General features: G+C 35.2%; 1 protein-coding gene across 4 annotated transcripts in view; it reads left to right on the plus strand.

The window, feature by feature from the left end:
- Positions 1-21800, plus strand: part of vti1a (vesicle transport through interaction with t-SNAREs 1A) — a 327457-nt gene that overhangs the window by 94961 nt on the left and 210696 nt on the right. For 2 of the 4 annotated variants that reach the window (XM_080205768.1, XM_080205766.1), the window contains exons 4-6: positions 2812-2895; positions 4913-4933; positions 7590-7674. In XM_080205768.1, coding sequence (XP_080061894.1) covers positions 2812-2895; positions 4913-4933; positions 7590-7674 — 190 coding nt within the window. The remainder of the gene's footprint in view (positions 1-2811; positions 2896-4912; positions 4934-7589; positions 7675-21800) is intronic. The other 2 variants (XM_080205769.1, XM_080205767.1) reach the window with 1 other exon arrangement.

The raw sequence follows: 21800 nt of genomic DNA on the forward strand, positions 1-21800 counted from the left end.
CAGATAATGTTTCAGTGATGTTGGTATTGTTTAGGGGAGGGGTAAACACTGGCCATGCATCCACATTAGAGAGCAGTAGTTCGTCCAATAGACTCGCCCAATACTAGGGCAAAATATTGGCTTAGATTATGTGCTTAAATCTCTGGAGTGAGCCCACAACTTTCTGAATCAGAGGCAAAAGTTTTGTCACTGAGCCAATGCTGACAGCTGATGAGGGGGAAATATTTCCTGTTACATTAATCTTTGTATTGTCACGTTTGGTGAATTACTGATTTACGCTGCATTGTTGTGTACATTGCAGATAAATTGTATTTTGTTTTTGCTTGCAAATTTATGATTGTTCAAAGTATGTACTGGACTAGTTACTGAATTTGCTTTGGATGTTTCTGCTTTTTAATTCATTCATGGGATGCAGACATCACCAGCAAGCTTTATTGTCTCACCTTCAATTTCTGCACTTCTTTTAGTTTTGAAGTTTATTTATCAGTGTCACAAATAGGCTTACATTGACACTATAAAGAAGTAACTGTATTACCACACTAGTTGCCACACTCCGGCACCTGTTTGGGTATACTAAGGGAGAATTTAGCATGGCTAATGCGTCTAGCCAGCACGTCTTTCAGACTGTAGGAGGAAACTGGAACACCAAGAGAAAACTCTCTCAGACACAGGGAGAATGCGGAAACTCCACAAGGTCAGTGACCCAAGCCAGGAATTGAACCCTAACCACTGTGTCACTGTGCCGCCTCTTCGTTGTATTACATTTGTGAAAGTTTAGAATTGTTTTGGAGATTAATTCAACAATTAGGAATAATGCATCCAACAATGGAATGCATGCTTTCACTGAGCCTGGTTACTAAATTAACTAAATTGTTTCACACATCTAATTAGTTTTGTGGCTGCGGTTGTTCATTGCAAATGGCTAAAATCAGTTGGTATAAGCCTCAAAATGTTGGCTTTTTGATCAGCTGTTGTTTTTTCATTTGTTTTCATAAGTTCATTATGTTGAATGTTATATCTTAAATTAGCAGTGGCTAATCAATGACTTAACATCCAGTGATAAGAGGATTTTTGCATTTCATCCCATGAATGTACATCTGGCCAGGTTGACACCTCAACCTCTGGATTATAGTCTTCTCCAGAATTTACCTGCTAGTTAGCCTACCTCTCTCTTTTGGAAATGCCTTTAATGATATCTGCAAAGACTTAATATCTTTGGAAAGAAGTTTGATGAAAAGAAAGCAAGAAAGTGGCTGCTGAATGAGAGGGAAGCAATGAAGCATGGCTGTATTTTTAAATATGTCTTTTGCAAGGCCTCTCCCTTACCAAGCCTCAACTCTCAACATAAGCTTTTGATTTTAATCATGCATAATGCTTCTTTACGTGTTCTCTCATAGCAATTAGGGAAATATTATTGATTACTACTTTCAAAAATAGCATTTGAAAACATGTTTTTTATCTTTTGTTGGTTAAACAGTATATACAATGAAAGAGGTTGGACCATTCAGTTAAGTACAGTTGCGAGGAAAACTTGCATAACTTCTGGGTTTTTCGGTTTTGGGGAAATCTGTAAAGAATTTTGAAGCTCGCTTAGACTAAATTGTTTTTCCTCATGTAACCCATCCATGCTTCATCATCATCATCAATTCTATTGATCAGATTACAAAGCATCAGAAATGGTAGAGGTTTATGCTTAAATGATGACTTATTATTTCTATTTAAAGCATTAAACAGATTTCCATACATTATATACAATTTTATTAAGGGTGATAAATAGTTATAATCTCATGGTTGCAGTTTTATATATTGGATTATAGGGTTTATCTTCAGCTATTTTATCCTACCTGTACTTCCAGGTGATTTGTGTTTTTGATTGGAAACATATTAATATCTATAAATAGACATGTTTTCATAGTTTCCTTACTTAAATATTAGACATTATTGTAATCAGTTGACCCACTTATACAGGAACTTTTTGGTCTACAATATGTTTTTCACTTTAATGCATCTGACTATTGATCATTCTTCTGTTTTGATCTTCCATTGAAGGAAAAAGCAGAACAAGTAATTAAAAGCCAAATGGACTAAGTGTGGATATGACTAATTGGGTTAATTCTTCAAAAGAGATGCATTGTCCAGTTATTGAAGGACCAAGATGTTAAGATAACTAACAATTCATTTTCGAATGTGTTGTGTCTGTAAAGACTTAAAAGTCAGTTGACCAAACTGAAATTATTTTTAACCATATTTTGAACTAATTTTCATTGAAGAAAGTCTCAAAGTTTGCAATAAATAAATCCCCTTACGTTTGCTGTTAAAATGATGACCGTTTAATTAACTTCTATTGTTTGCAAAAGAAATCCATTCTTGAACCAGCAGGCCACTTGAAAAGTAAATACTAGTAATTCTGAATAGCATTCAAGAAAAATAAAATTGCTTCCTCTCAAAGTAAGTCATCTGTGTGAACAGATTTTAAGAAGTTGAGCAGATAAGCCCTTCATGTTTTTATTTCCCTCATCCTGTCCACTCTTTTCAAAAAAAAAGTTGCGTGGGGGGATTCAACAGAATTGAACCAACTTTTCTCAAGTTATTTTGGGTTGAATCCTTAATTCTGGATAAGTGCTTTGTCTGTTTACTTTCCAGTGCATCTGTGCAGAGTCAGTTTCCGTATAAGTGGTAAACTGCAAAAGTGGATCAGTTTTGTGTTGATGGTCCATTAGGGGGCTCTGCTGCTGTAGGAAGACTATGTTTATAGTAATTCGTAAGTCTACTTTCTAACACAAATTTTGCTCTTTTTCCTTTCGTTTCCAGAAAAGGTCACGGATCGCCTACAGTGATGAGGTAAACCTTCGAAATGAGCTCCTAGGGGATGATGGGAATACCTCCGAGAAACAGGTAGGGCCACTAATCAGCATACCCTTGTGGGTGGCTTGAGGGTGATGAAGGTCAGCGAATAGTACATCTTCTCAAGCTGCTCACTAACAGCATTAACAGCAACTCAAGTGGAAATACATTGTTTAATGTAAAGCTAAGCAACAACATACCACCGACTTTAAGCCATTTAAGTTTTAATCATAGTACAGAGAAGACATGTAGACCTTCCAAACATTATCTGACAGCGACGTTTTTATTTCGCCAACAAATTTCCTGCTTAGAACAAAATCTGCACGATGTCAAACTTTGCTTATAAGTTTATTTATTTTAGTAATGCAAGTAATATGGCAGGAACCTGTGAAGTAGTGAGCTCTAGCGATAATGCTATGGGGGCTTACTGTGCGAGAAATACACCATACTGCAGTTTTAGCGCAGGGGTTGATGCCGGTCAATTTAATTCCCGAAGATCTAAAGGAGGTCAGTATCATCTCATATAGCCTTGGCAGAGCAGATCATTATGAGCAACAAATCTGTTAGTTGCATGGCATGGATTTATAACGAAATGAATGGTGAACCTTTATAAGTTCTGAAAATTGTGTGTTCACCTAGCGATAATGTGTAAAGGACATTTAATAGAGTTCAGCATTTATTCGTTATCTGTATGCGGGCAGAGAAGGAATTGGCGTTATCGCTTTTCATAATTCTGTAGTTTTGTGCATCACGTGGTCTTCACATACTGCGGCGCAGTTTCGATTTCAGTCACAGCAGCAGTCTGGCCACTAGAGATTCTGCCGGTTCAAACCAGCGCGTACCAGATTTTTCAGGTTACAAAGAACAGATTACCACTCGTATCGAATACCATATTGAAAATCTTTGTTTGAAAATCCTGTGATTATCATAACTGAAATGGCAGTATCCCATTCTTAATGATGATAATGAAGGAAATGCAAAATGTAATCATAAAATTTCAGACCGTATAGCGCTTCCAGTATATGGTGGTGTTGACTAGTTTAATACTTTTTTTGTTAATATGAATTAACATGTACCTTGGGATGGCACAAAACAAAACCCGAAGTCTGTTGAAAAACCAAGCTCAAATCCATGGAGAAGCTTTAAAATCAGCCAGGCAGCACAAACAAGATAGAGCGCATTTTGTTTGGGTTCTATTATAAAACAGCTGCGCCATGCTTCGTAGTATTTATGGCTATGACCAGAGACGTGGCCGTCTCTTCTGCTTAGCTTTGCACTCTGGCCCATTGAGCATTTTGGTCATTTTGAGGTGGTGACTTAAAAAAGACTTTCGTTGTCTTGCAAATCGCAAGACATTTTGACAATCGTACCATCGAATAGCATTTGCTTTGTTTTATGTTAAGTGAATAACTTGGTAAACTACCTTTTGGACATACTAAAACATCTCAAGATAAAGTACTTTTCTTTCCTGTTCCCTTTGTCTCTTTTGCCTCCTGTGTTATCCTCAGTACCCCCCGCTTTGGAATTTTGCGTTATGCTTGAGATTTTTCTAAGTATCCTTTTTTTTACCTCGTGGATTCAGAGAATTAACACACACACTCCTTCGCAATTCGGTGCAGTTAGTCTCATTCTAACTGTACATTCTACCTACTGCTAAGATATGTCTTTAATTGCACTTGTTAAATAGATGATTACAATTGGATCTGTGCATCCGTACTTTGAAATAATGCTCTTCACTCTCTTTACCTCCTTAAAATCATTGCTATGAAGCCCCTCATTCTCTCTTTGAAGATTGCGGCAAACATATCTCTCACGTACTAAACAAGAGAGAAATGATTGTAACCGTCTGTGTTGACAAAGGAAGGACTAATCTTTGTTCTTTCAAAATGTGATTTTGAAAATTCTCTTTGCGTGAGGCTTTTTAGGTTCTTTAAAGAAGCTCTTCTATGATTTCTTAATACTAAGTATGTAAACAGATAAATTGTCATAGTTAATGTTATACCCAACTGTATGACAGATGTTTCATCCCTGCCATTTCTTTCCTTTTCATCTTTCTGTGCGTTCACAGTTGATAAAATTGCGTGAAGAGGTGAGTGTATCCTTGTTTGTTGTTAGGTATCTGTGTTTGGAAAATATTGGTGTTTTCTGTCAACTGTTAATTTTTTTGAGAACCATGCTGCACACCATGCAGAGTTTCTTTACATTTTGTTTTTATATTATGTAAGGTAATCAGTATAATTTATCCAAAACAAGTATACTCACTATTTGAAGAGCTAGATTAATTAGTATAGATTGTTATTGCAATGTGTCTGACCTTCACATCAGGTCCTATCTGCGTTGATCTGAACACATTGTTCTAATGATTTCGAAAAAAATTTCAAGGGAAGCTTTGAAGTGGCTTTAGCTGCTGCGATCTGCTGGCCACATCTCACAGATATGTCACCTCTGCCAGGAGGGAATAGGAAAATCACGTTTCGAATGGTAATGATAACATTCTAATCACTTCTCCTTTGAAGATTGAAGCAAGATACACTGTCAGTATCCCAGACTGTCAGTGCTCAAGGCACCAAGGCATCTTGGTCTAGGTGTATTAGCTTAAGTGAGCATGTCAATACAGCTGCATCAGGGAGATCCATAGGGGCTCATTAGAGCAAGGCAACTCACTTCTATGGACATGATTCAGATTGTTCATATGGCACCATTTTTATTAGAAAGTATTTCTCCAATTTTAAGTGACATCTGTCAGCGAAGAAAGTTCTTGGTGAAGCTTTCTGACTGTCAAACTCAAAAATGGTCTTGAAATGTGGTAGCCCCTCTTGTTTTTTCCATGTGATTAGTTTGTATGCCTTTTGACAGCATGAATAGAACTTGTAACAAACCAGGGTCTAGCCTTCTTTTTTCCGTAAAAGAAAGTAGGATTAAAATTCTCTAAAGAAAAGAGTTGATGGGCGTAAAGTGGTAGGAAACAACATTGCAAGTGGGATCCTATCCTGTATGTGAAAATCCTTTTTTCCTCCTGTTTCATGTGGTAGAAATTCTTCTTAAAATAAAATCTTTCTTTATAATTAATAAACTTTACACATTTAAGATTACTGCAAGGATAGAACTTTTCCTTTCAATTGGAGAATGTGAATAGAACAAAAAAGCTTTGCTTTAATGCTTCAATAACCTTCTGTATTGATTCACCTAAATTCAAGATTTGGTTATCTAAATCTATTTATATTATGTCTACTCATTTTAAAGGTGATGTAGTCACACTGCTGTAATCTACAGATACAGATTTATTCTGAATAGCATTAACCAAAATACATTTTCTGAGTTTCATTTGACATTTTTCTGTTTTTCTTGTGGAAAGAAGCTTCAGTTCTAATATTCAAATTCTATCACGATGCACTAAAGTCAAGGGATATGTCCACTGATTAAAGGCTTCTTCATTTTTAGAATGGCCTTAAAGAGCCAGTAAATCTTAATGATGACAGTAACAATGACAATAAAATGTTTCAGATATTTTGTATATAAGATATGATAATTGTGCTGTAGCTGTGCTTATCTAAAATTCTACTTATCTTATTATACAGCTATTTATTTCAACTTGTGTGGCACACTATTGGATCCTAATTATTCAATGGAACATCAGTTTAAATAAGACTCCTGGCATTCACAAAGCACTCCATATTTTGCTGTAATGAGCATAGAATCCCAAGTGAAATTCTGCAGGAACCCATAATAAGACTTGCTAGGAAAAATACAAGTAAAAACTATTAAAGATCAAAACTACTATCTGATTGTTCTCAAGCTGTGATACATTTCTAATAATCAATAATATGAAGCAGATCTAACTCTTAAGCTAGTTTTTTCTCCACTGAAAATGTAGCATTCAGCACTTTTAACAGTTTGTGTTTTATAAGTAAAAAGCTTATAGAGATTAACTTCTCTTTTCGAAACAGAAATTCATGAGCAACAATCGAAGCTGATTTTTGGGTTCCAAAATATACTGTTTATTCAGTAACCGTACATATTAGAATTTCAAATTGATTTAAACCAAATGCAGACATATGTACAATATTGCGGTTCAGATGGAATCGCATAACAACGTGTTCGCGTTGTTCTAGATTATATGTGGTTAAATTAGTTTTCATGATATTTCCAGTGGTTATTTATATACGCTCGAAAGGAATCCTGGTTCATTTTGCACAATAGAAGCAAGTTGCTGATAGTAACAAAGAATTAACATTTAATTGGGACTATCTTGCCTTCAATAGTTTATTCTAACACTGCCTCCAATAGTCTCATTACACACAAAGCTAGAACGTTTGGACGTTTTATGTGTCTTGATACGATCATGAGTATTATTTTCAGAGCTCTTTATGAATGTATGGTACTTAGGATTTAGCCTTGATTAAATTCCAAAGTAAAGCAAAATACAATTGTACTACAAACACTGTGCAACAACATGTCACCTTCAGTTACTAAAAATAGAGTCATGGAGTCAGCAAATAAATACTTACTTGGCAACTACTGAACATATCAGTAAGTCCTTGAAGACATGAAATTGTTTGAACTGTTTTAAAAAGTGAATTTTATTTCTCCTTTTGAGCTGAACTTAGCTCTTCATACAAATTATTGCACTGTCTGACTCCAAATTTGGCTTGTTTTTTTTCCTATACAGTTCCTTTACTATTAAATTAGATATAATTATGCCTGGTACATAAGTGTGTGTATAATCATCTACAATTTTGTTTCAGAGAGCATGCCTGTTGGATAATACAGAGCGGTTAGAAAGGTCAACACGGAGACTGGAGGCTGGATACCAACTAACCGTTGAAACTGGTAAGGATTTTAAGAGTGAGCAAATTATCTGGCTTATGCACAGTAGCATTCACGATACATGACATTTCTGGTGCACTTCAAAGAGAGGAAAAGATTGCAGCGATAGATAGAGTTTACATGCAGAAAGGTGATTGAATGTTTTATTTTGTATTCCTCTCAAACTTGAAGACATGATATCTATTAAAACAATTCTTGAGGGTTCTATATCTGTATCTGAATAATATTCAGTTTGAATATGATTACTTGTATAAACAAAGCAGAACAAGAATCTATGCACTATTAATGCACAAAATATGTATTTGACAGAGGTGGAATTTACTACATTTATAATCTTGCACCTAACTCTCTTATTGTACTTGCACAGAAGAAAATTTGAATTGGTTTGAAAATGTGTGTGTATATGTATAATAATCAATTAAAAGATTGGTTAATGCAAAAATAAATCACTTTGGTGACTTTGGGCGGCAAACTGAGGCTTTGTGCTTTTTACATTCTGGCTTTAATAGGTAATTTATTTCTGTATAGGCAGTTAGTACTCAATATTCTGAATTCATTTTATTCAGGTTGATCTTCTCAGAAATAAAATGTTTTTATATTCATCTGTAATATTTTGTCTTTGAAAGGATGCAAAGAAATGATATAATTCAAGCTTGAGGTCAGGCAGCGCAGTCTTGCAGCACTCAGAATCAGACTGCAGCAGAAAAGAGATTCAGATGAGAAGTCCTATGGAGAGGTAGGCAAAAAGAACAGGACCTGACAGATGATGCTAAGAGTAAGAAAGGGCAACAGACAAGAGACTGGTATGAACACAGGTGGGCAGAGTAAGTGAATGGAGAAAAAAGTTGAGTGGGAGAACCTTGTATAGAAAGGAGGGTGGAGGTAAAACGAGCATCCAATATGGCATACAGAGAGAGAGACAGTGTTTAACTATGAGCAGCAAAATAGAATGTCTCTGCAGACTAAAAACAGAAAAATGCATAGAGCTTTTGGAGGTCATTCCAAATAATGGCAAGCTACAAGTCTTCACAAAAATATGTTCTGTTGCCAGTATAGTTAAAATTAATTAACAACAGGTCACATTCTCCAATTCTAAATAAGAGTGACATAGAAGCAGGGAAATCTGTGAATATCGAAGCTTTTAACAAATATACAACTCAAAGGTGTTTGAATTGCCAGCTATTTTTTCTTCCTGATTTGAGGGGACGGCATTACAAACAGAAAGATCCATGTTAAATCTGTATTTTATGTTAACCATCTGAATTGGGTCAGCTGTCAAGGTGCTACAATTGGTATCTGGAAGGTTTAAAAAAAACAGCCAGAATTCCTGCCCCTGATTGCCATTCAGTAGCCATGGCTGAAGCTTACATCTGTAGCTAGTATTGGGCTCAACTGAGATGCCCCTCTGGTGGAGTAGCAGGTTGGCACACACTATCAAGGCTTACATTCAAATCAGTGGCTGCTTGGGCATTCAACAAACTATTGCATAGTGTATGTGTGAAGGTACAACCCAGCAAAGAGCTGGCACCTTCAAGAGCTGAGGGAAAAATTTTGGTGGAGTGAAAAAGTGATCTCACACCAGCAACCTTGCTTGATTTGGCAGCAAGAAAAAACACTGATAAATATTTAGTTTATCAAACTCATTATAAGAACATAAGAAATTATCAAATCAAGCCAGTTCTTTTAAATATTTTACATGGAAAGTGAGTAATTTCTGATCAATGGTGAGTAATTTCTAGTCAATCAATTTTTACAGGTTGATTGCTAAAAGTTTCAACAGCTCCCCAAGCATAATTTTTTGTTTTGTCTTCTTGGAGCTTTTCTTTTTCTCCTGAATTTTCTTCCTGAACCTTGCATATTCTGCTACTGCTGCCAGCAGTTGTCACTGTGTGTTCTGCGTGGCTGTGTTATGTGACTGGATGATAGTGTTTTGCAAGCATTCATTATACTAGACCTTGGATAATAAGGGGTTAGTTATACTGAGAAATCATTACCCTATTTTGGAGAGTTGTGAGACTTCTGTATATAGGCTAATAGATAGCTGATGGTCTGATAAAAGGCAGCGATTGAATCTAGGGATTCTGATCATGTCAGAATCCTGAAATTCAATTACAGCCATGTACTTCTCCACTAACCTCTTCATTCTCAGTAAAATAAATGCAATTTCTATCTATTCCAGGTTGTGCGCAACAGCCACTGCTTAAGCAAGTATAAGTTGCATGACAATTGATGGCTGCTGTTTGTTTTTGTTTTTGTCAGTATTTTACTTCACTCATTGAGGTTTGAAGTTTTGCAAATGCTATAGGTGATTGCATAAGAAAACAGCTTGAAGGTATGCAGTATGATAGACTGATGCGTTTGGGCATTTTTTTTTGGATTGGAAATTAGATAGCATAAGTTATAGAGAGTGGGAAATTGCTTTGACATCGAGCAAAGGTTAGTTTCCCACAGAGATCTGAGTACAATAAGGGGCAGGTTCTCCAGGGTAACTAGTGTCTTATGCAAAAGAGGTTGAGTGTGGCATTTGCCCACTGATTTACTTGAGAAATGGTCCATGGTACAGAAACTGGAAAAATAATGTCAGAACAATCAGAGCAAAAGTGTAATACTGTTAATCAAAATTATAGTCTAAAAATGAAATGTACAATATCTAGTTTAAATGTCAGTAAAATTTGGCTAACAATTTAGAAGACACAATTCTATTCCATCACAAACTACAACATCACAGTTGCGTCCCTTTGTTTGATATTTGGCATGTAATTTGGATTTTCACAGGTGAGAAATATTGATCCCTTAAGATGTGAAATAAATGATTGCTTTTACCTGTGCAACAGAACTAGGACACTAGCTGAACTGTATTGATGGAGTTAAATTAACAAGTCGTCCATATTTTGAGCTCTAATTTTATAAGTAAGCATTGTAAGTGAAACAGTTTTATTGGTGCCACAAATCTAACTTATTCCCTATTTGGAGGTTTTTCTGAAGAAGCTGAATTTGCAGAAAACTATATTTATCTGCCACCTCGATCAGGATCTGTTCCAGTTGTGTAATGTCATCAGAGTATCATGCAATAGTTAATATTTCTACACATATAATATGGTATATTATTTATTACTGGTGCCATTGCAGGTGACTGAAATAGTGTTCATGGAATTAATGCTTGTATTTAAGGCTGAACAATTAAATGCGGCATTATGTGAAATATTTTAGGGACACTTAACATTAAAAGGTCATGATCTGAGTAGGAAAAACATTTTATTGCAGGAAATAAAAATCTCTCAAAACAGACGGAATGGTTTTCACATTTAAGCCATTTCGCTGCTGCTCAGCCCTTTCTGGAAGCATTCAGCAGTAAATGGCTTCTGGTGCTATTAGGCTGGCCCTAGAGGCTTTCACTTCTGGAAGTTCATTGAGGTTGGGTACAAGACCAACTCTGCAGGCCATCAGCTTTATTAATGTGCAGATAAGCTGATTAGGCTATGTCAATCAAAGGTGCCAATAACTCAATTGAGAGGCTTTTTTTTCTCCTGAAGCATTGAAGTTGCCAACAAAGTGATAGATGTATGGTACACAGAGCTCAAGTTGTCAGCAAGCGAGACACAAGATCCTATGATGATGCACTGACTATATTAAAGAGTACATCAATTTGTTTAGCCTGTTTTGATTTTTTTTTCTGTGGTATTAGGTGGAAAGAAATCATGGTTACAGCTTCACTGGAAAGCAGAGGGCCTCGGAAAAAAAATAATCGGGTCCCTTTGAAGCCTATTGGAGACTTTGAGATCTTGCTGTGCCAGACGATGGGTATTCAAGTACTCCTGTAACCATCACACTCTGATCTCTCCTAGCCTCTGGTAACTTCAGTATTGATGTTTTAGTCAACAGAAGCAAAACTGGAGAATCTAATCTGGTTGTTCTTCCAATAATTACCTTGGATAGACAAAAACCTAACATGAAACATTAACACCCTGTATTACTTTTAATCTTGCACTGCTAACAATAACCAACAGTTAATATTATGAGATTAATCTTATGTTTACTCTCTTTTTTAATGCCAAGCATTTCAGGGCAACAAGAATTAAAAAAAGGCATGGCATTATTTACTTTCTTGCAGTTCTTCAAAGTTACAAACATCTTTAAATTCACGACAATAAAATAATTAGACCCTCATGCAGGAAACACCAAGTATGATGAGGCACATTAAGGTTTACTTTTTAATGGGCGCATCCAGTGAATCAGCTCACTATACAGCTTCCCCACAGAAGCTGGAGAATTTAAGGAACGTCCTGTGTCTAGTTACTTACTGAAGCATTTCTAGGCTTAAGCAAAATCTATACTGATTGTTCTAGTTTTCTATCTGGTATTTCTTTTTGTGTGATGAGTAACAGTTCCTCTTTACTGTGCACATGATACAAAAAAAATCTAAACTACAACATGTAAAGTCTGGAATTTAGGAGCAATGAAAGCATGGCAACACAAAGCAAATTAATGGTGAACAAGTAGTGCAATATTCCAACTATTTTTCTATTAATTAAATAGTTTGACGGAAGCGAAGAATTTTTTTGTATTTGCTTTTCTTATATCTTCACCCTTTTTCCTCCCTCAGGCTCTCTCCTGTTTATCTCACCACCCTGTCTGAAAAAAGTGAATGTAATAATAATTTTTTCCCTAATCGAGCCTTGTCAGGGAAGTGTCTTATCGTTAAAAGGAAAATGACACCGATGATATCGTAAACAGAGCTAGTGTCACAGCGTTCCAATCAGAGCAATTCAGCCTCGGTATCTAGTGCTGCCACAAACACCTAGCAGCGTTTTTCATCGAAACATCAAAAACGTAGCAGTCATTAAAATTGCACCCGCGTAGAATTGCAGGGATCAGCCGCACTAGCGCAAAATAGGATGTGGGAAACAGACTTCTAAATGTGCTAATTCCAGTACCACGTGCTTGTGGCTTATTTTAATCAGTAGAAACTCACACATTGTAATAAATCAGCATTATCTGTTGTGACACTAAAGGACACAGTTGGTTCAAGGATTTAGAGGGTCGCTGGCAACAGTATACGGTGTGATGGGCAAAGTATTTTTACGCTTGAACTACGGTAGCTAAGGCCCAAACCCCAATTTATACCCCAAACAAAGCACACAATCTGCACAATGACCAGCTCAACATGCAGTGATCTTCACCACGATATGGCCAGCAGAAGACTAAAAGAGCACAGAGCTTTAAGAGAATTCAATAGTTTGTGTTTGGTTTTCTTTGAAAAAACCCTCAAAAAGAAGAGGCTATTGGTAATTAGGAAAAACAGATGTCGCCAAGCCTTGTGACAGCTGAGCACCATTTCAAGCCAAGAAAGAAAATACTTTAAAAGTTGTTTTCCTAAAAACAAATTTTATTTCTTAATGTTTTAGTTTGTAACCTACAAATTTTTGAATACCTTTACAGTGAAATAATTTAAATTAATATATTTGGAAAGATAATTAAGCAGCTTAAGGTAATGTTTGTTTCAAATATTCTGCCATTTTGCAGGTCGAAAATTCGCACGTGTACAAACCTCATCGCGAAAAATTTTTTGCTTATTATGTGCTGTCATTCCATGCTAATGCATTTACTAACCAAAGAATTGTAAACATATTTGAATTGTAAGTGCACTAACGTTTTCTCCACATACATATACTATATACTAGTTGTTCCTGCACTCTTGTTTTTCTCTTTCTTTTGACTTTTTCCTTCTTTTGACTTGTGGTGTAACTTGAGGATAGGAATCAGTAAACATATTAGTGATGAACGATAAAAAATTGCAAAATCACAAAATTATAAGAAGAAAAACAAGTTGGCAAACAGCAGTTTATAGAATATGCTTATCTTAAGTACTGAGATTATAGTCAATTAAATATTTTCCTTCACTTCTTGCCAACATGTGCATTATGTATGTTTGAAATCACTGAACTTGATGCATTCTTACTTGCATTCTAATACTATAAACTTACAAAAAAAACCTTAAAAATGCTCGGTGTGACTTTTGTTAACCATGTCAAAAATGTTAATTGAATTTTAAATGCAGTACCTTCTTGACAAATATAAACATGCTTTGGCATACCTTGTGCTATATCTGCTTCATACTGTGTTTTATTACAATGTCTTCACTGATTCCTGAAAACTTTCCTATGTGTGGTTGGTCTATATGATTTGAACAATCATTTTAAATTTTGTTGGATGCCCACCCTAAAGCAAGGCTAAATTTGAAACTGTGCATCTGTATTATTCAGCTCAGCACTGGTCCAGCAAAATTCTACGAATGCTATTTTTTCAGTTCGTATTTTACTTTTTTGTCAAATATTTTAGATTGTAATACATGTTCAAATTTAAAACATTTGTTGCAAAATAATCTGGATCACCTAGTAATATTTATATCAGAGCTCTCTGTTTACTATTGCCTCCCATGAGGATTTCATTTCTGTTTCAATTTGATCATTAAGAACTGGGCATTTACAGATATTTTATACTTCTGCACGTTGTTAATATGGGGTCAAATTCTTCATCCATAAATAAAACATAATCCTATATGTAACAAATATGCCTAGTAAACAGGAGATAATCTAGAACTTTTGGAGATATGCAATTATTTCTAATGATTACACTTCAGGGAACAGTTCAGTGTTAAGAGTTTATATTTTGATATAGTGAAGGTAAGCTGCATTACCAAAAATGCAGTTTAGTTGTTGCGCACTTTTACTTTTAAAATGGTGACAATAGATCATACATCATCATGTGATTTAGTGGCCTATGTTTTGTGAACTTTACAGAATGCCAGAAATAAGGTTCAGTGCATTGACCTGAACAGGCACAGGACTGTGGTGACTAGGGGAATTTCACAGTAACTTCATTGCAGTGTTAATATAAGCCTTACTTGTGACTAATAAATAAACTTAAACTTTTTAATTCTTTTTGCTAAGAACTGGCCGGAAAACACTCCAAGCATAGACTTAATTTTGTTTAGTAAAGTCAGTCATCTTATGGAAATGGAAAACAAAGGGGAGAAGTGGAACCCAGACTTTGAAGAACTGCTAGATTTGTTAAGAAGTGAATTTCTGATTCAGAAGTTGTCACCAAAAAGAACTGTGCAAGTGGAGAATGTTGTTGGATTCAAAGTCCAGGTGAAAAGTTGGTTAGTTGATTTATTTATTAGATGGATTATTGTATTAATGAGATAAATTATAGAAATATTCAGAATTTGTAATAGGAAGTCCTGCTGGATCAAAGTTTTCAGAAATGGACCGTTTCAGTTAGTTTGAATTTAAAATGACGCAGATGGAGAAACATAGGCTGCGCTCTTGAGCTGTTTCTAACTTTCAATCTCTTCTGTGTCATTCGTTCTGTCTATTTGGCTAGTGCATAAGCTAGCAAGGGAGATAATAACTCACTAGTAATCTAGTCAACGGTTTCAAATCTTAAACACAGGGAAAAAGACAATATGGGGTTAATGTTATAGTTTAGTTTCTATTTTAAAGATACTACATCTTTACCAGGTGTATGTTGAATTGTTCACAGCAGTAAACATTGAAGGAAATTTGAGTCTAAAATTTTATCTTACATTTACAGTGTTTTTAATTGATTGTTGTAGAGGAGTGGTTTTGACTGAGATGTGAAACTATTCTGATGTTAACACTTTTTAAAAAAATGTTATAGTAAGCACTTGAACATTAATCCATCAAAAGGTGCACAGTAAGATGATTCCCCCTTCATTTGTCCATTCAAACATTTGCTTATTTTGGGAACGTAAGGTTTTGGATACCTGATAAACTTGATCTAAGTATTGCTATGAATTGTGGTTGCTTTTAAAATGGAAATCAAAAGCCCATTATCTCTTTGCTTCTGCCAAAAGAATTAGCAATGTATGCTATCGGTGAATTATCATCAAACAAAGCAGGACTTTTAAACAATGAAGTAAATTCATTATTTGTTAAAAACAAAAGAATAGGCTGTGCAAATGAAGCTTATTTTTGCAAAGCACAGAACGTTGGTTTACCTTCTAAAAATCATTTGAGAATTGAACATTTGTTCTTGACATTTCAAGCCCCCCCACTTCCACCACCTGATCTTTACAACATGTTCAATTTTGAGCAATATTTTATTAGGAGAGCAATCATCAAGTAATGTTGGCATTGAATAAGTGATTAATATGGCTGTCTGACATTCTCAACATTAAAGTTTTATTGTAGCTTGTTTTTACACTGTTCAATACTTTATAACATGTAACTTTACTGAGTTAAATTTCGAAGGAATAATTGTGTCACGGAGGAGAAAGAACATTTTTAATGTGAATTTTTACACAATGCATGCGCAGGCACACACGGTTCTACAGTCACTGTTTTAAGGAAAATATATTCTACATGTTGTAGTTAGGAATGCGAGGTGACAGTCAGGGAATGCATTCTTTCTTTGTAATGCGACATAGGGATATCTGATTTTGAATTGATTGTTAATTAAAATACATTTAAAAGAAGAACATCAATTAACTTGAAATTTAAACTAGCATTGGAGAGTATTTTTTCTTTTGGTAAATGTAATTTTATGGAAAATGCAAACTTCCTATGCATTCCTTCACCACGTGCAATTTGTGCTTGATTTTCACTGAGATCTGAACCTATTCTGATGTTAAAATGTTTTTTAATGTTAAGGTAAACACTTAAATTTTGCACAAACCCATCAAAAAACGCACAACAGTGAAGATGTTTGAATTTTGTAGGATTTCGCCTAAAATTGCAGTTTAAATTAATGAATTCTATTCAATGTTTTTATATATTTTATTACATATACTCAAGAAGTTTGAAATAAAACAAGAATCACTTTTTGACTAGAACACAAACTACATAATATACACAGTTCCATAAAATAAATTATATGAGCTATTTTATATTAGAAATAACTGCAACTGATGGTTCTGTTCCCATCCCTTGCTGTTGATATTAAGTGCTTCGTAATGTATGTTATTATCCTGCACTGTAAACCATTTTTATGGTAAATGTTATAGTAAATGCTCTTCAATCTTAACAAGCTACAAGTCAAAGCTTTCAGTTCACTATATTTAGTAACAATATAAATGGCTTACTGTTCATACATTGATTATGTGGGCAGGAGAAAGGCATTATTAGGACCACAGAGGGCTTGAAAAGATTATTATAATTTGCCAGTTCTGTTAATGGCACCTGTTAGAGGTGTGACACAAACGACAGTGACAGGCTGTGTAATTCAATAATTACTATCTTTGTGTAGTGTCAGTGGGTCATGTTATATATGCTTACAAAGAAACCAGTGTTAGAATGATGCAGACTTTCTCTAGTTAACAGAGAAAATGTTATGGTCAATGCAGTCTTTCAGGAGGGAGAATTGAGCCCTGGAGAAAATCTTGGATGGGTCAAAACAAATAGAGAGACAACCCAAAAAAAAAGCGCTGTCTTTTGTTGCTTTTAAATTGGGATATAATGTATAATGAGAATACCAATACTCAACATAAATTACAACTTCTTGGTATGTTCTTTAATGTACTTCACAATATTTTGGTTAATATGCTTTGATCCAAATAAATAATCACATTGTATTTATGTGGTGCCTTTAATTTAGAAATGCTTAGCCAAGGTGCAGTTTAAAAATTGGATCTTTCAATACATATTCTGTTAATCAATATTCCTTTGTCTTGCTTTTCATTATTAGTCTAAAATATGGTCACATGTAACTTGTTTCATAAGAGAAAATTGTCCTTGATCACCTTGCTTGTGATCAATTTCCAGGTCCTTTTTCCTAGATTCAAGCTATGAGATAGAATTGTCCGGTATTAGAACTGTATCAGTCTGTAACATCGAACTCAAAACCATTAGTTATCAAATTATTCAATTAGATCACCAGAAACTGCCATTTACCATGCCCAACCTGACAACACTGCTGGCAGAAACAAAATTAAACAAGAATAGGGTTGGAAAGACCTAGTTTTTTGTATGTAATATACAGTAATATACCCTTCAACTGGAGATGACTTTAATAGACTACTTCAGCTTTACTTTTGTAACATAATGTAACCTTCATCCCACATACAAGTGCCTGCACGCAAACAGAAAACTTGCCAGTTGTTGACAGCTGTGTCCTCTGGAGGCTATCTGTTGGAGGGGTATTGGAAGAGACCAGGAGAAATGGAAAGAGGAAACAGACCATTGAATGTTGCACCTTCTCAATCCAATGTATTCATCTGCAGCTAATGCTGTAGAAATTGGGAGTTGGGATCCAAATCACATCAGGTGACATCCAACACATAATTTAGTCACCAAGGTGCATCCCGTTATCTTACGAGATGGAAAGCTACCTCAGAATCATCCCTCAGTTGTTATCGCTTTGGAACGCTACAAAATTAGTTTCCATGTAAAGCATTTTTCGGTAGACAATAAAGGATTGAGCTAGAAGACTCTAATAATTGCACAAAAATCTAACCTATGCATAGAGTTTTGGTTTCCAGTTTACCATTTAAAAAAATACTCCTTGCAATAACTTCCTTCTTAATGATGTCACACCATTGCCTTTTTCGTATCAACCGATATTAACATCAAAACGTTTGTGCAAAATAAGACAATTACATCAAAATCTTATCAGTAATACACATTTAATTTTAGCCCGCAGATATTAAGTACAAACAAAATAGCTAAATGTAAATATACAAAAATTAAAATAATAAAACCTTCTGGAGGCATGAACCAGCTACTGTCCACACGCTTTCAGCATTCTACTTGAGAATAAAAAATAGTTTTCTTAGGACTGATTTTTATCAAATGGATTTTTTAAAAACTTTTGAGACCAGCCTTAATATACTTGGAAAATAATTTGTACAAATCATGAAAAGTGCAACATCCGTTGCTCCATGTCCGAGTATTCAGTTACTTGTACCATGTACTAAAAGGAAGAAAATGCTTCCAGTACATGAATAAAATCCCAATGGATCTATCTCCAAATATGTGTTAAGCCGAGCCTCATAATAGCCAAGAGATCCCATTCCCATAAGAATGGATATCTATATAATCCGATATGCCTACAAATACAGTCTATGTCAGAAACAACAGATTGAAATACTAAATGAAAACAGTACATGTGTTGAAAAATACTTTATTCAGTTTGTCCACAGGCTTATAATGCCTGTCCTTGGAAGAGGCTGGAGCTTTGTGTTTGACCGATGTCATTAGTTAACTCCAGCAAAACTCTTCAGATCCTTTTCTGCTTAGCGTGCTGTCTCCAGACGTGTGGACGACAGTCCACTGTGTCATCACTGCAGCCAAACATGCTGTTTGGTGTTTTTGTGCTACAGTGCAAAATCTCAAACTGTCTCTCCAGCCTTGTGGTATTAGCTAGGAAAACAGGGAGGTGAGCGAGCGAGCATTCATCAGACTCTTCAGGTTTATCAGCCTCCATGGGCTCCACTGTTTGCACTTTTGTGTGATTAACTCCACTCTAGTTGCTGCCACTACATGACAAGCTTAGACAAATTTGGCTAATCCGGAATTACCAGTGTGTCATTTTGGATCATTACTAGCATCATTCTATGGGACTTGCTGTTTTACCTTCAGAAATGGTTGATATCTTCAACACAACTGGAATTTTACATCATCTAAGTTTGACTCATTTCACCATATATGTATATCATTCTTCTCAACTAAAGCAAATGAAACCTCTAAAGATCTCTGTTAAGGGCCAGAATTGAACCTGGTTTCCTGGCGCTGTGAGGCAGCAGTGCTAACCACTGTGCCACCATGACTGACTTATATTTTGTTTACTCTACATCTTTTTCCTGCTAATGGGATGTAATATAGAGTGCATATGCTCCAATATATTTAGAATTTCTACAGGTATTAGAAACACTAAAACCCATTACAGTGTTATGTACTTTTAAGTTTTTTTATTAGTGTTACAAGTAGGCTTACATTAATGCTGCAATGAAGTTTCTGTGAAAATCCCTAAGCCACCACACTCCGAGGCCTGTTAGGGGACACTGGGAGAATTTAGCATAGCCAATGCATCTAACCAGCACATCTTTCGGACTATGTGAGGAAACCGGAGCATCCAGAGAAAACTCACGCAGACACGGGAAGAACTGCGGCACAGACAATGACCCAAGCCAGAAACAAACCTGGGGCCCTGGCGCTGTGAGGCAGCAGTGCTGACTGACCACTGTGCCACATGACTTGACTATATTTTATTCTCCACGTCTTCTTCCTTGCTAATGTGATGCAATATCAAGAGCATATGCTCCACCATATTTAGAATTTCTACACAAAACTTAATACAATGAGATAAACAAGATACTTGAAACTCCAAGGTAAGTAGAAAGTGGAGCCCACTTGTCAGAAATAGCCTAAATAGACATGCTTGGAGTCTGCTGGAATGAGATGCAACAATTTATGTAATTATGGTGAATTAACATCAATGGCACTCTATGCTAATATGATAGATCATAACAATTAAGATCACCCTTCAAACCTATGATGTGAACACAAATATTAAGCTAAAAGCTTAAGCATACATACAATGTTTTTAAATTATATGTGTATCAGCATTGTGGATGTAAATCTGAAGCATATGTAAAGCTGAAATTAATCTCTCATTCAGACAATTCAGATTGAGCACTGTTTGGATTTAAGGCTTTAAAGTTATTTTGATAGCTAGGACTTTTCATCTTTAACTTTGAACTATTTCATGTTTTAACTTTAGATCTAATAAAAGTGCAAAATTACTAAAGTAAATTCTTCATATTTCTTTTAAATTTGATGGGTCTGGTAGATAGTTATTGCTTGCTTTTGGAACGAAAAAATATATATATCTGGAGACTTATGCCAAAACTCAAAATGGACTTGCTAATTTCTCAGGAGGCAAAGTCCCATGTGGTATGTGGAAACTTAAAAAAAATACTTGCTGTGACTCTGTAGAGGCTCTAAAAGATGTACCTTTCATGTGTTACTGTATGTGCTATATAGGGAATGAGAGCTTTTCCTCTACATAGGGCTGTGTGTGTGTGTGTTTTCGACAGAATATAAAGTAATGCTGATATCTGGAGATTTAAAAAACTGCATGCATTTTGGGATTCCCAAAAGGGAATCAGTGGTAGAATGTATAACAGATAATGACATAGGTAGCGCCTAAATTAAACATTCATGTATTTTTGTGTGGCAGTTTACTAAAATATTTATATTGGTCTGTATTTTCATCTTTCTTTTTAGATTATGGTTTGCACAATATACACCTCATTTATTTATTCCTGTGAGTTTACTAAAAGTAAAAGCTTGCGGTTTTTTTAATGTAATTCAGTATACTAATTGACCTTCTTCTTAAAACTGGCCTATTTTCTGCCAATTGGTAATATTTTATGAGCAGACCTGAAATATCTGCAACAATATGACACTTGGTTTCAAACTGAATTCAGACTCGTTGAATTGGGTGATATGTGCTTTATGCAGCATTTATTGCTTTCTAAAAAGCTTACAGGATTGAAAAGAAAGTATGTGACACATGAATATGGTACCAAAATGTCTTGATCTTCAAATATTTCTCATAGAGCTATTTGAAAATCTTTAGAATTTTCATCTATGGTTGTGTACTCCAAATAGGCAAAATCAAATATGCGTATTATGTATTTTCTACAACTGAATTTACTTCCTATTTTCTCCAAGATATTCCCCACAGGTATCTTTGAAAAATCTTACATAATTGTGTGGAGGATTCTTGTAAAATTAAAATAACTATTTTGTTAATGTTGCAGTTTCAAATGCTTTCGTAAGAAACACCTCCACATTAAAACGCAAACTGTAGTTCTAATTCTAACTGTAGTTTAAATTACACAAAGCTCTAAGAATGCAGATCTTGATATCCCTGGTTTGGAGTATTAATTCTTAGTCATTGCATGGCCTGTTTGCCATCTTGACTGTATGTTCCCAGGTAATTTGTGAAATCATCACTTGATGATAAATATGGGGAATTCTAAGGCAAGTTACTGCGACAAGTTATGTAGCTTTAATATATATGTTTATTATATGTACATATGTATGTTATAGCATCTGTGTAGACCAGAATCGTGATCAAACCTGCTAAACATGAAATGCAAT

This window comes from Carcharhinus amblyrhynchos, chromosome 17 (assembly GCF_965287045.1).
Source record: "Carcharhinus amblyrhynchos chromosome 17, sCarAmb.v2.hapA, whole genome shotgun sequence".
Classification (NCBI taxonomy): Eukaryota; Metazoa; Chordata; class Chondrichthyes; order Carcharhiniformes; family Carcharhinidae; genus Carcharhinus; species Carcharhinus amblyrhynchos.